Consider the following 14,317-nt stretch of genomic DNA (forward strand, 5'->3'; position numbering starts at 1 on the left):
TTGTAAAGAAATCGAAATATATATAAAGAAAAACCAAAATTTTAGATGAAGCGAATAATTATTTCTGTATACTTTGAAAATTATTACTTTAAAATGTATATTGCAAGTAATATATTCTAAAGATCATGGCGGGAATTATCCTATAGATAAAAGAGCCAAGCTTTTTGAATGATGCAGACGCACACCTGTCACTGAAAATTCGACAATGAATTGTTGTTTCATTTCTAAGATTTTTATTTGTGAAAGATATCTTACAAATATGTTAAATATGTACGAACTTTTTCATATTAAACTAGAACAAAAATGAATCCAATGATCATTACAAGTCAATTTAATTAATTATTTAGAGAATTACTATCCATTTGTGTAAGAAATTACATGATAAACAGAACATTATACATCAACATCATGTTTTTTTCTTTTATACGTTAAGCAATATTTTTTAATCTCGATAATCCCTGAATATGTAGAAGAAATTTTACTTTACTATAATAGATAATAAGTCGTGAAAAATAAATAAATTGATTATAAAGAATAACAGCGAAAGAAATATTATAACATAATTGCTGTTATTGATTGAGCGTCTTATATATTAAACCAATTTTGATGCCGGCTATTAATGGCGTATATCCAATATGCAATCGAAATTTTGTCTTGGAAAGAATTAAAACAGTTATATTTGTTTTTACTATGATTTTGCTTGGAAGAAATTTTGTAAAATAATATCACGTTAAACACTACATTAATACTTATATCCTTTAATTAAACAAGGACAATAAATTTTCGATTTTGTATAGTGTACAATATTTGCGCATGCGCAAGCATATGTATGTCATTTCCGGCAAAGATACATTTCCTTTTCTTTCTAAACATTCAAGATGGTACGTAAACTTTCAATTGGATATATACATAATTTATCCATAAATTCAATCATAATCTTATTGTAATATTACTTTTAATGCTAAATTTTACGACGTATATTATATTTGTGAAAAATTAGTATAAATATTCTGTGGTTTTTTTTAGACAGAAGTAACAACTGTAATAGTATTAACATAACCTCCAAAAGTGACATTTTATTATTGTTTTTAGAAATGAATAGAGAATTAATCGATATTAATAAAAATTAATAAAAAAAAAATAATTTGAAGTTAAAAGAAATGAAGGGTTAATTTAAGTCCTATCATTTTAGTTGTATATCTGGAAATAAATGAATAGCATGGTGCCTATTTCAATGATTTTAGGTAAATGTACCGAAGCAAAGACGCACTTTCTGTAAGAAGTGCAAAGTGCATAAACCTCACAAAGTGACACAGTATAAAAAAAGTAAAGAACGTCATGCATCACAAGGTAGAAGACGTTATGATCGTAAACAACAAGGTTTTGGTGGACAGACGAAACCTATATTCAGGAAGAAGGTATATATTTTTAAAATATTGATTTGATCTTAATTCTAATAATACAGTTAAAATTTTATGCTAATTTCACGTTTTTTATGTAGGCAAAAACTACCAAAAAGATTGTCTTAAGAATGGAATGTACAGAGTGCAAATATAGGAAACAAATCCCTCTTAAAAGATGTAAACATTTTGAATTAGGAGGTGATAAGAAAAGAAAGGTAAGTATATTGTATGTAATTCTTCCAAAATATTTTATGATATATGTATATATTAACTGATTCAATAATGTGCTTTTTCCAGGGACAAATGATTCAATTCTAGGATTATGTATGAAGTTATGTATGTTAACTTTCTATGTGTATTTAATAAGAAATGAAATAAATCTTCTGGAATTTGTATAGTTGTTTATTTTATTAACTATGTTTTATAACGTAAAAATATTTCACGTGTTCAACAGATGAATATAGTTAAGTATTTAATCTCCTTTATTCTTACCATTATCTGTAGATTTCACTTTAGAAGCTGTTTGCTGGGAATCACTGTTAATGTAAGACAATAATGGTGTTAATGATTTCAATAAAGGTACAATATCAAAAATAACGCACAAAACAAGTTAAAATTAGAAAATGTTTCATTGCAGAAGGAATTATTATCCTATATTATTTCTATTCATTTTTTCATATTTCAAAATATACATTGGTTAATTTTTACTATTATATTTTATTATAAATTTGAATTTCAGTTATTAAAATTTTAAGACATTTTAAGTACAACTTACTCTAAAATAGATGAATCCAATCCTTCTTGTTCCATCTTTAATTTGACAGCTTCTTTTGGCACGCCAAAGTGTACCATCTTTAAGTATTTTTCATAGCGTGGGTCTTTGTTCACTGGTTGCTTTTCAGCCTGTGTATCTTCAGGCTCATCTGCTTTACCATTATCAGGTTCATCTATTTTAGGTGTACTTTCTTCCTCCTCTTTACTATCTTTATTTTTTATAACACTTTTTGTACTTTGATCTTGTTCCAAGACTGGAACAGATGATAACTGTAAAACATAAATAAATTATCAAAAATTATAAATAATCTTAAATAAATTCACTTGTATAAGTTACTCAAAATAATTAATAATCACATACCCAAGACTCTAAAATTTCTAGCGAAGCCTCTATCCTCTGTAACTTGTATTCAAATTCCAATAATCTTTCTTCGCATGATAGAGTAAATTTGTTAAGAAATGTTACAGTATGCACAATGAAATGATTAATGAAAGAAATTGTCCTTTTTTGATTAATTGGTGGAACCTGGCAATAAAAATATAAGACATATAAAAAGGTGTAAAATTGTCTGTTATTATAAATAAGCAGCAGAAAAGAAAAAATGCTGAAATCCAATGTCTGCACCTTTGTACAATCGATAGTTGGCTCGATTATTGGTATTTTGTAATCATTCATTGTACGTTTCAGATGTTATTTCTTGTGTTTGTTGTCTAACTGTCAAACGTCATGAACTTTTAACGCATTGCTCCCATGGATCATGTAGGACTCGCGAAAGGATATGTTCACTAAAAATCGAAATCTTTCAGATGTAGCAGAATACATCTCCTCTAGTGAAATACTCTGCGGATAACGTACAAGAGGCGGGGTATTTAAAGTGTATTACATTACAAACTATTTGAAAATTCATAAGTTATAAATACAAGTAAAAATAATTCAAACAGGACATGATCAAAATTCAGTCATTACTTTATTATGTGTTAGTATCTTTCACTTTATGCCTATATATCTCATACAAACAATTGATATACGTATAACGATCTCATAGTTGAATTTTAATTGATAAAAGTATAACAGTCAAAGTCAACGTAATTTTAATTGCAACCTATAAGCTGATCATATAACCGAAATCACATATAAGGTACCAGAAAGAAGATATTTTTTTATTAGTAACTATTTTTCTAATTGTAGATATTTTCAATAATTGATTCAATCAGATTTTGATAGAAAATATTATTTGCTGTAAGTCGATAAAACAGAATATGCGCTGATGGTGTGAACAAGAACTTTTTTGTGGTTGTACAGGTTGGATTTGGAGATTGGGTTGGATGTAACGCGGTACCAAACGCGAGTGATCTGTTGTCAGTAGGAATTAACTGTATGAATATTACCGGGAAAATAAATATTTTTTGAAGAATGGAGTCTCCGCCTGACCTGGAAACAGTTTACCAGGCTGTATATTCTTTATATAATAACTCAAATCCTTCGGGGCCAGGAAAAACATCTCAATGGTTGGACGAATTACAAAAATCAGTAAGTTATTTGTTAGCAATCATTTTTGTAATCAATATATACTGTTTTGTTCTTATATGCGTGTACATCTTCCTATACGAACTATACAGTTATTGATAATAGTACGATGCAAATGTATAAAACTCTCATTGAAAAATATGGACAGATCAAACAATTTCTAACCTTATGTTAAAAGACTCGAATTCTACATTATAATTTTTTAACGTTACTGCATGTAATTTTCATGCAATAAAAAAGATATAAAAAATAAGAAGAAAGTTGTGACAGTTATTATGTTTTATATTATATATGACTTTTTTAGGTATTTGCATGGAAGATAGCAGATGAAATGCTGCAGCAAAAGCGAGATGTTCAATCTTGTTATTTTGCTGCTCAAACAATGCGTACTAAAATACAGCTATGTTTCCAAGAATTACCTGCAGAAGCTCATGTTTCTTTGAGAGATTCTTTAATGAATCACATATCACAAATTAATGAACATACCAATTCTGCTATTGTTACACAGGTTTATATATATTTTTTCTAACATATCAATTATATGTGTACCTTTTTATATGTGATCATAATAGAAAAGATCATTATTATAGTTGTGTCTAGCACTGGCAGACCTTGCATTGCAAATGTCTTCTTGGCAAAAACCAGTTGTCGATTTAATTAATAGATTTGGTGGATCAACTGCTAGCTTATGGCCATTACTTGAAGTAATGACAGTATTACCAGAAGAAGTAAATTCAAGATCTCTTAGGTATATAAAGATGGAAAGAAAATCTAGAGTACAATCTATTTATAAACAATCTTTCATATTCTTGCTTATATTTGAAAATAATTTTTTTTAAATTTGTATTACATTGTACAGATTAGGAGCCAATCGCAGACAGCATATATTACTTGAACTTAATGCAAGTGCAGATACAGTTACTGAATTTTTGGTAAGTAGATTGAAGATGTATTTTTCTATTGTAAGTAATTCTTGTTGTATTTCCAGAAAATGTGTCTCAAAAATGGTGGAGAGAATGTACAAATTCATGTTACAATTCTTAGATGTTTTACAAGCTGGATTGCAGTACATGCTATACCACTTGTACCTACAAGTGATGTAATTATATATACTCTTCAGGTATGTTTTCTCAGAAATAGAAAGCAATAACTTTAGATGAATTTCAAATGCAGAATTATACCTCATTGTTTAGATACTTGGAAATCATATGACTGGATCTCAATTACATGAAGCAGCTGCAGATTGTATATGTGTAATTCTCCAAGTTTTGGAAGAAGATAGTAATAGCAATCGGGACAATAATAGTGAATCTAATATACAGCTGCAACAGTTACAGCTATTTCTTTTTACCAGTGTAATGTCTTTAGAACAAGCATACCATTTGTCTGTTGCACATGAAGATATGGACAAGTAAATTTTATTTCTTTTATATAATTAGAGATATAATGGAACTGAAGGTTACTTTAAGTATTTACATAATCATTGTATTAATTATGTAGATCGATAAATTATTGTCGGATTTTTACGGAATTAGCGGAAACTTTTTTGGAAACCATGGCAAATGGCAGTGTAGGAGGAAAGCAACATTATGCTATCAAAATTCTTGACCTTGTCTTAGTGTGTGTTGGACATCACGATTATGAAGTGGCGCAGATAACTTTCAATCTATGGTACCGTTTATCCGATACAATTCTCTACCAAAAAAATAGTGAAGACCTATATGCAGTGTTCCGTCCTCATATTGAAAGATTAATCGGAGCATTATGCAGGCATTGTCAAATGGAACCAGATCATGTAAGTAAATATAATATTCAAAAGTATCTTTTTTTGAAGATATTCTATATGTAATTCCTTTTAACAGTTGGGTCTGGTGGAAGAGGGAGCTGGTGGAGAAGAATTTGCAGATTTCAGAAATCGTGTTTCAGATCTGATAAAAGACGTTGTATTTGTAGTTGGAAGCAGTCACTGTTTCCGGCAAATGTTTTCATCCCTGACGGGTGGACCAGGACCACAGGGTCAACCTAATCATGTACCTACATGGGATTCGACCGAAGCTGCTTTATTTGTAATGCAAGCAGTCGCAAAAAATATTTTGCCGTAAGTTTTTAACATAAAAATTCGTATATACGATGAAATTATTCTTTTACTGAATAAGATTATTATAATTTGACATTTATTATAATATTCACTTACAGAAAAGAAAATGATGTAGTGCCGAAAGTAGTAGAGGCTATTTTACATTTACCAGAAAATACTCATATAGCTGTTCGTCATACAAGTATACTTTTATTAGGAGAACTTTGTGAGTGGATAGAAAGTCATCCAGAGTTCTTAGGTAATGTTTATAGATAATTATAATTTTTGTCTTATTCCGTTTATTTCATAATTTGAAACTAATATTGTAGAACCTGTTTTAAATTTTCTTTTGACTTGCCTAAGTCAAAAGGGTTTGGGAAGTGCAGCTTGTGGTGCATTATTAAGTATATGTACTGCTTGTCCATCAGACATGGCTTTACACTTTCCAGGATTGTTGCAAATAGCAGGTTCTCTTGACAGCTTTGCTATCAGCAACGATGCCGCCATTGGTTTACTTAAGGGTAAGATAAAAATTTATTTATACAACAAAATTATAATACAATATAATATAACATTTATTGTTTGAAAACAGGAGTGGCATTAACCATGTCAAATTTGAGGCATGATCATCTTAGACAGGCCATGAAAGAATTATGTTGGTTTCAAGCTAGACCTTTATGTGAAATTATGGAACGTAGAATTCCAATTGAAGTAGGAACAAAGACTGACCCTGTGGTATGGCTAGACAGATTAGCCACTATATTTAGGCATACTGATCTGGACTTTTTTAGTTATCCTAAACCTCACCCTTGTCAAAATGCTGTTACCGAAGTACGTTTTATGATTTACAATATGATTTACATAATAATATATGACTCTCTTAAGACACACTCTTTATATCAATTTCATCTTTATATATAGATGTGGCCTGTATTATCAAATGTATGTACAACATATCAACATGATGCAAAAGTAATGGAGAGATGTTGCCGCTGTTTAAGATTTGCTGTTCGTTGTGTAGGAACAGATTCTGCCCATCTTCTTGAGCCACTTGTAAAACAGGTATCTGTAGCAAATAAATTCTAGATTATAAAACTCTATTAATGATTTTGGGAATTTCAGATTGTGCAATTGTACGCAGCTCATCAACATAGCTGCTTTTTATATCTTGGTTCAATATTAGTTGACGAATACGCCATAGATTCGGAATGTGTCCCTGGTTTATTGAAAATGTTGGAAGCATTTATTGGACCTACTTTCAATATCCTCCAACAACAAGATGGAATAAAACATCACCCTGATACAGTAGATGATCTGTTTAGATTATGTGCCAGGTATATACTTTTTATTAATAACACAATAATATATTCATTTTTCAAATGTAAAAATATCTTTATTTTTAATGGTAGGTTTCTTCAAAGAGCTCCAATACCTTTCCTGTGCTCAGTCGTTATAGAGAGTATAATTGACTGTGCCTTAATGGCCTGTAGCTTAGACCATAGGGATGCAACTGTTTCAGTAATGAAATTTTTTTATGATCTTTTGCACTGTGGTCGCAACAATGAGGTAACTTATAATGAAACTTGATATTTTATAACTTAATAATAATAAACTTTTATTGATATTTTTATTTTTTATCCAAGAATCAGACGGATTATACAATGCGACAGGAATTAGTACAACGCATATTAAAAGAAAAAGGACAAACTTTAGTCATAAGGCTTCTTCATGCAACAGTGCTTTCATTATCGTCCTACATGTTACCTGATGTAGCAGATGTTTTTCATGAACTTTCTGAAACTAATAGACAAGTAAGAACACTAATTCTTAGTAATTTCTGCCTACTAGTTGATTCACTATGTTCCTTTACAATTAAAATTTTATTTGTTCTTTAGCTACTATCCAAATGGTTAGAAGAAGCCATTAAGACTATGCCATCACAAAATGCAGGTGGTTCTCCTACAGCACAACCTGAGCAGCTGTTTGAATTTCATAATACGGTTGTAAGGTATAGCAAATAATTTTTAACTATGTTTGTATTTGAAGTACAGGAATTTCACATAAATTTTCTTTCAGAGCGGAAACACCAAAATCGATAACTCATGCCTTACGCAATTTTGCACGTTTGTATCGCTGATACATTTTAATGTAAAAATTAAGACTAAAGATAACAAAATTGTAAACAGCAAAGATCTTCCAGGACCCTCCATTTGAAGGTATTAAAGAAAAATAATTATTGTGAAATGGTAAGTCTGTGCTGTAAAAGTGTATTAGCAAATTTTTAAATACTTTGTATTTGTTTACTATCTACACATTCCTTCACAAAGTATGTAAAATGGATAAATATAAGCCGACCATCTTGTAATATGTGTTTCTTAATTTTGCACACAAACATTGTATTTAATAACTTTTTTTAACATACATATTTTTGCCATAAAAAATGTATTAAATATAGAATTTTACACACTGCTCATTTATCAATTATTTATGTTGCTATTAATATAGTTTTATTGCATTTGTTTCCTATAATCTTCGAATATATGATAACCATCAGAAAGAATATCCAGATTACCTATTATATTAGGTATGTATCTAGTCAACTATTTGAAATAACATTATGCATACTTTGTAGATAAAGTGCAGGTAGTAAACATTAAAAAATCAGAGTGATTATATATTTTTGCTTTCCGTTTTATTTACACGAACAATCCCATAATGGAATGCTATTACATTACATACAAAATATAAAAGATATGGTATTCGATTTGACACTCTTTAAAATATATTTTACAATTATGTTTTTAATGCTTCACGACTTTTCTTTATATGACTATAATAATATGGAGAGCAAGCAACAGACTTTGCAAAAGGAATTTTAGTAAACATCTAAATAACATGTTAAAGTATTTAAGAATAGATCACTAATATTACAATGTAAATCATCTTGTGCATACATGTTACAAGGAATGAAACATATGTACGAATTTTACATGATAAAACTTATTCACATTTCTGTATCTTTTTCACATGTTTCGCAAAATATAATTTTATATATATGTAGATCACGTCTAATGAGATCTGTTATGTGATAATGATTATTGGGAAACAAATTTGTATCCTGCATTCTCATTGTATGAACAGACATTTGAAAGTAAAGTGTTCAATAGTTCTAAATCATGTTAATGTTTCTATCAATTTGTCTTGAAATATAATTCTAATCACGTGTTTTGAAACAAAGTGGCACGTAATGGTGCAACTCGTACAATGAAAACATAAATAAAAACTATATACATTTTACACAATGGTTACCTTGTACAAATAATTTACATAATTATTACATAACATTACAAATAATTCACTTCTTATAAATTGTTAATGTACAGATAAATTAATGAAAATAAGCATTGATATTAATAAGAAAATCAATTATGATGTAAGATGGAAATAATTAAACTGTAAGAATATTTTAATGATGAGCATTATTTTTAGTATTTATGCAATTATTTTACTTTATGATAACGAATTTTTAATACATACCGATCAAAATTCTTTTTTATATTTTAAAATCACGCGTAACTAAAATAATAATAAAGTCTATGTAATAAAACAAGTATTGAAATGATTCACGATCAGTTTGACCAATGACTATTAACGTTACACAAATAATTGTTGCAACCTCTGATGAATAATTCTGACACAAAATAAATATAATACTTAGATAAACATCTTAATAATTAAATAAGTATCGACGAATGTCAAGTTTTGAAATTTAATTTTTTATTGAATGAGTTGATATGTTATTTAATATAGATTTTACGCTATAAAAAGATAATATAGATATGGGGTGTATGTCCGGTACTAGGTATTCGATGGTTCTAGCGATACTCTTATGATTCAGGTTCGGATGCCACGTCTTCTCGAAACATCGCTAACAGTCTCAGGGTCTGAGTCACTCAGTTGCGTTATGAGTCACACACAATCGAACCTTATTAGCTGAAGAATTGGTTTCTAACAAAGGAATGTTGTTGTCGAATAAACTAGTTGTACAGTAGATAAATCTTTGCTATCTGCATTAGAATTTTGAATGTCGTTCTTGATTGATTTTGATTTTAAAGACTGGAAGTCACTTTGCAAACAAATGTAAAGAAAAAATACAGTGGACCGTTGTTTTAAGAATGCGCTGCAATACTATAGTATGAATTCTTTAAATCTTGTATCTTTTAAACGTAGAAAGGTAACTTTCGAGAAAACGATAAATATAATAATCACGGCAAGCTTAGCTTTATCACATCGTAGAAATGTCATTTACAGCGTACTGTTTCATTATAAGCGCCGATGTACAACGGCCACTAGCACCCACATGTACCATGTATCAATAGAAGGGCTTTAACTTGCTCAATCATTGACTGATGAATACCTCTATATGCATACACATACCAAGGCGTATTGTTAACCAATATCGTGTTCCATGTTACCGTGCTACCATTCACGACTTTCTCTGATACGATATATTGTGACTACTTTACCCAGCGTTGATTCGGTCAACACAATTTCTCGTCAGCTAGAAGAAGACAAAGAAAGAATGCGAAAGTTATGAGTGCAGGTCATTATACCAACGAACTGGTTCGACGCCTTCCTAACTGTATATGTTTCTCGCAATAGAGTTTCAAAATCTTCTTTTGCGTATATCATAATTCCTTTTTCTCCTACAAAATAGATTTGTAAAAACCATAATTTACTTTTAGACTAAAACAATAATGTGAACCGTTATGTCTCTTTCTTGGATTATTCTCCCAGTAACGTTTGCTTGTTTCAACAAATACTTCACTACAAAGGAAGGACTCGAATGAACTCTTTTACCTTTACTAGCTATCGTTCAACATACAAATCGCTGACATTAAGGAAAAATACTAGACGATACAAGGAAACTAGGATACAAGAATTTTCACAACATTAATCGCATTGTATTATAATCTTCCCAAATATATCCATCGTTAAAATATTGATGAAAACAGTTTATTAAATGATCTCAACAAAGGAAAATTGATTCGCGATTCATTGCAAAGTACCTAGATTCTACCTATTGTGGTGATAATGATGTTATCCAACTTTTTCCCTACCGGCCTATGATACTAACATTTGCTCATGCAAGATGCAGCACGAAACTATCGCTAAATTCACCATCTCTCATCGACGGCGACGGGCAACGGCGCGTTGCTGGGCAACCAGACAGTCAGACTGCTGTCTGCCGATCTTCCAGGGGCGCGGAAGGCCGCGACGAGACGAGAAGAGTAGACGCGAACGTAGAGGAGAGAAGAATCGAACAGAGATAGTACGAGAGAAATGAAAGGGTGGGGGTCACCGGGTGTAAAACAGGTGTAGAGGGAGTAAGGTCGTTGCTGGAGGGGTAACGCGACCATTTGACCGTAGGACGAGAAGAACGAAAGCTCTACCACAAAAAAAAAAAGAAAGGGGATGGAATGAGAAAAGGGTAAATGTGTATATAGTAGAGTAGAGTAGAAAGTGGAGAGTAGAGAGAAAAAGTTTCAAACGGGTGGTGCGTAGTGGTGGTATTCTACGTCGCGATAGTGGGGGAGCAATGGCACGAAGGTGCAACAGAGGGATCGGGGTAAAATTGGTGGGAAACGGTGCGGCGTCAGGGGCGGCCGGGCTAGACGAGTCGAGGTCAGTTATCCGCCACGCCCGACGCCGACGCCGTCGTTCTGGCGCACCGCATTGCATTTTTGGCGCCACTGCTGCCGCTGCGTATCACTGCATTACCAATGCTCTCTTTTTTCCTTCTGCTTTCTTTTCTTCTTTTTCCATTTCTCTCGCTCCTTCTTATTCTAACCTTCTCTCATCATTTTTTCCCTATCCTTTTTCTTTACTTATTTCTTTCTGCACTTTCCTTCATCCGTTGTTCCAAGAACGCGCGTTACGAGAATTTCTCTTTTCTACCTTCTTGCTCTCTTTGTACCTCGCTGCAGGTTTACTGCCTACCTACTTGTCTATCGCTGACGCCTAAACTACGGACTGCATTACGCTTGCGCAATTCGCATAGTCGTTTTGCGGTGGAGTAAACCGGGCAGGGGCAGGGCTTATCGTACGAAATTTGTGGCTCTCTGTAATGAAAATGTTCATTCTAGCAAAATCTTGTCATTCAAGTCATATCTTATCGTCCTTGAACGTAAACTCTGAATATTCTAAGCCACAACGAGCGAGGAGAAAAGAACGGAGCACCCATTGTACATTGTTTGTGCCTATGTAATAATTTTTCATTTTTAAAATATCTATGTATAAATGTTCACACGAAATATTCGACTCGTTATAGGAAATATACGCATCTCTGTTTGCATATAGAACGATAATTTAGGAACATGCACGGATTTCCCCGTTCGCCGGTATCGGAAATGACTAAGTCGTGGCAAGAAACGTATAGAGTCGTCAGAGTATTCATGAAATGGTTAAGCTTGTCTCGCGGTTGTCTGGCCATCTAGTCAGACTTTGTCAGGGTCGTTCCAAAGAACGAGCATTGTGACGATCGTTTCACGTTGCGCTCGGGCTTGAAAAAAGTAATGTTAATAAGATAATGTCGCTTTCTATCGTCTCGTGTGTATGTCTATCTAAGTATGTTGTAGCATTTTTGCGACGAATAAAAGAAATAGAAGCTATTCAGCCTCCATTCTGACTGAAGTATTATAAAAAATTAATTCCTTTAGTCAGTATTAGTAGCGTAATTTCTCAAAGAAATAATTATCCTTGTATTAGTGGTTCCAGCGGAGATGAAAGAGGTCTTTGTATTGTATTTTCTTTTAATTAAATAACACTAACAGTGAATCGTGAGTGGAAATGCGAACGGTGACTGGTAGAAGGCTTTATGCATAAGGATGATGTCTGTAGGAGAAGAATAATAAAAAGTATCGAGTTAAACGTCTCGGTAGAGAATGAGAACCGTAGTAGATTTTTTTTTACTTTAGAGTTTAGCTGGAATCTAAATTTCGCTCGTTTATATATATATTTTTTTTTCTTCGCTACCTTTCCCCAAAATAACCTTTTAAATAATTTTTTTAAACGCGTGAAGAAATTTCGTGGCAGGGAAGCAACGAATAACTAGTAGAGAATTTCTTTCAACTTTACAGAATGTAATTACAAATTCCAAACGTCTCTGGACTCGTTAAAATTAACATGCTGTTTCCTCGATCGCTTTTTTCCCACTTCTTTCGAACTGCCCCACTTTCCAACAAAAGAATTTTGCCATTTTATTTTAGTAATTTTTCCTATAACCAGACAGTTACAAGAAACGTCCAATTACTATACCAAAATCTCGGTTCAACACCCAAAAATTAACCACTCCGCCGTCAGGGAAATATATTTCTCACGTATGTTTTTAGTACGGTCAGCTAGTTCGATTTAGTGCTATGTTCGCGGGAACGTGCATGCGTAGCAGTCGCATATAGACAAAGTTGCACAGACGAGAAGAGAAGAAAAAAAAGCATAATACACGAACGCGTGCAACGACGTTTCACTGTGCGACACGGAGGAGCGGCTCAAAGGCATGGCGGCACGATGATCGCGCTCAAACGCACGACAAATTAACTCCCGGAGAGACAAGTGTGTGCACTTGACTTTGAATTATCCGCTTAAATGGTGAAAAAAGCACACCTCGACCGATACTTTCCTTCGAAGTTCATTTTATCGGAATGAAAGTTTTCATATCATTAATACAAACGTTGCGCCGTAGTTTCGCGACTGTCGAATTTGTTCCAAATCATTGATGCGAGATGTGACCGATTATCGAGGTAAACTTCAATTATGTTTTTGTCGGGTTTTCAATGATTCGCCGTTGTATCGTGATATCATTTTATCTGACGTCGAGAGTATTGCTTCATTATCTAGATACTATTGAAATACACAGTAGATGAAATCTTAGCACGATATCGATGATAACATTTTAGTATAAACGCGATCATATGTAGGAGTAGGGTGCGTTGATTGATGAACACGGCCCTGCAGACAGTAAGTATCCCTTACCCCCACCAGCGTCGGGCTAACCACCAAACCCTCACCACATCTTCCATCTGCTTTGGTACGTTATTGGCACCGGCTGATGGCCGATGCGAATTTACTGTGGCTCGACAGAGATAGCAGGCGGAGGGCGCTAGGAGGAATCGAGATAAAGCACGGAGAGAATCAAGAATAATGAAGAAGGAAAAACAGAGAGGAGTAGGGGAACGTTTTGCACGTCTTTCTCGCGGTACGTTGCTCCGAAATAGAGAAAAGGATCCGAAAAGAAATTCCATAGGATGAAACAATGGCAATTTAGAAGAAATAGGATTCGCGACAGAGGCCGCTTTACGAAATTTCGAATCCCATTTGGGTTTTTTCTTACCAAATTACTTACTTGCGTTGAATTTTAGCTTATTTCGTAAAAGGTAATGGGTAACTTGTGCAGCAAAATTTTTGGAGAAACGTAAAGTAGAAGGATAGATAAAATAATTGACGGATATAGATATGTACGTACGTATATAGATTGCT

General features: G+C 32.7%; 3 protein-coding genes and 1 long non-coding RNA gene across 4 annotated transcripts; 2 read left to right on the forward strand and 2 right to left on the reverse strand.

The window, feature by feature from the left end:
- The first annotated feature begins 761 nt into the window (after positions 1-761).
- Positions 762-1,796, forward strand: LOC126867566 (60S ribosomal protein L44). The gene is made up of 4 exons (XM_050622181.1): positions 762-881; positions 1,245-1,418; positions 1,502-1,618; positions 1,701-1,796. The coding sequence occupies exons 1-4, from the start codon at positions 879-881 to the stop codon at positions 1,719-1,721; spliced, it is 315 nt and encodes a 104-aa protein (XP_050478138.1). The 5' UTR covers positions 762-878; the 3' UTR covers positions 1,722-1,796.
- LOC126867563 (WASH complex subunit 3) lies at positions 1,785-3,023 on the reverse strand. Its single transcript, XM_050622178.1, has 4 exons — positions 2,803-3,023; positions 2,539-2,703; positions 2,179-2,447; positions 1,785-1,939 (listed from the first exon to the last, which is right to left on the reverse strand). The coding sequence occupies exons 1-4, from the start codon at positions 2,851-2,853 to the stop codon at positions 1,876-1,878; spliced, it is 549 nt and encodes a 182-aa protein (XP_050478135.1). The 5' UTR covers positions 2,854-3,023; the 3' UTR covers positions 1,785-1,875.
- A 275-nt stretch (positions 3,024-3,298) lies between these two features.
- On the forward strand, positions 3,299-8,842 carry LOC126867540 (transportin-3). Its single transcript, XM_050622108.1, has 18 exons — positions 3,299-3,316; positions 3,481-3,708; positions 4,010-4,213; positions 4,296-4,453; positions 4,565-4,637; positions 4,694-4,825; positions 4,899-5,116; positions 5,206-5,500; positions 5,568-5,803; positions 5,902-6,041; positions 6,112-6,303; positions 6,375-6,613; positions 6,704-6,844; positions 6,905-7,116; positions 7,192-7,348; positions 7,426-7,593; positions 7,678-7,790; positions 7,859-8,842. The coding sequence occupies exons 2-18, from the start codon at positions 3,592-3,594 to the stop codon at positions 7,917-7,919; spliced, it is 2,856 nt and encodes a 951-aa protein (XP_050478065.1). The 5' UTR covers positions 3,299-3,316; positions 3,481-3,591; the 3' UTR covers positions 7,920-8,842.
- LOC126867569 (uncharacterized) lies at positions 7,842-14,090 on the reverse strand. The gene is made up of 2 exons (XR_007690348.1): positions 10,920-14,090; positions 7,842-10,343 (listed from the first exon to the last, which is right to left on the reverse strand). It is a non-coding gene; the product is annotated as an uncharacterized LOC126867569 (long non-coding RNA).
- Between the last annotated feature and the right edge of the window lie 227 nt (positions 14,091-14,317).

This window comes from Bombus huntii, chromosome 7 (genome assembly GCF_024542735.1).
Source record: "Bombus huntii isolate Logan2020A chromosome 7, iyBomHunt1.1, whole genome shotgun sequence".
Lineage (NCBI taxonomy): Eukaryota > Metazoa > Arthropoda > Insecta > Hymenoptera > Apidae > Bombus > Bombus huntii.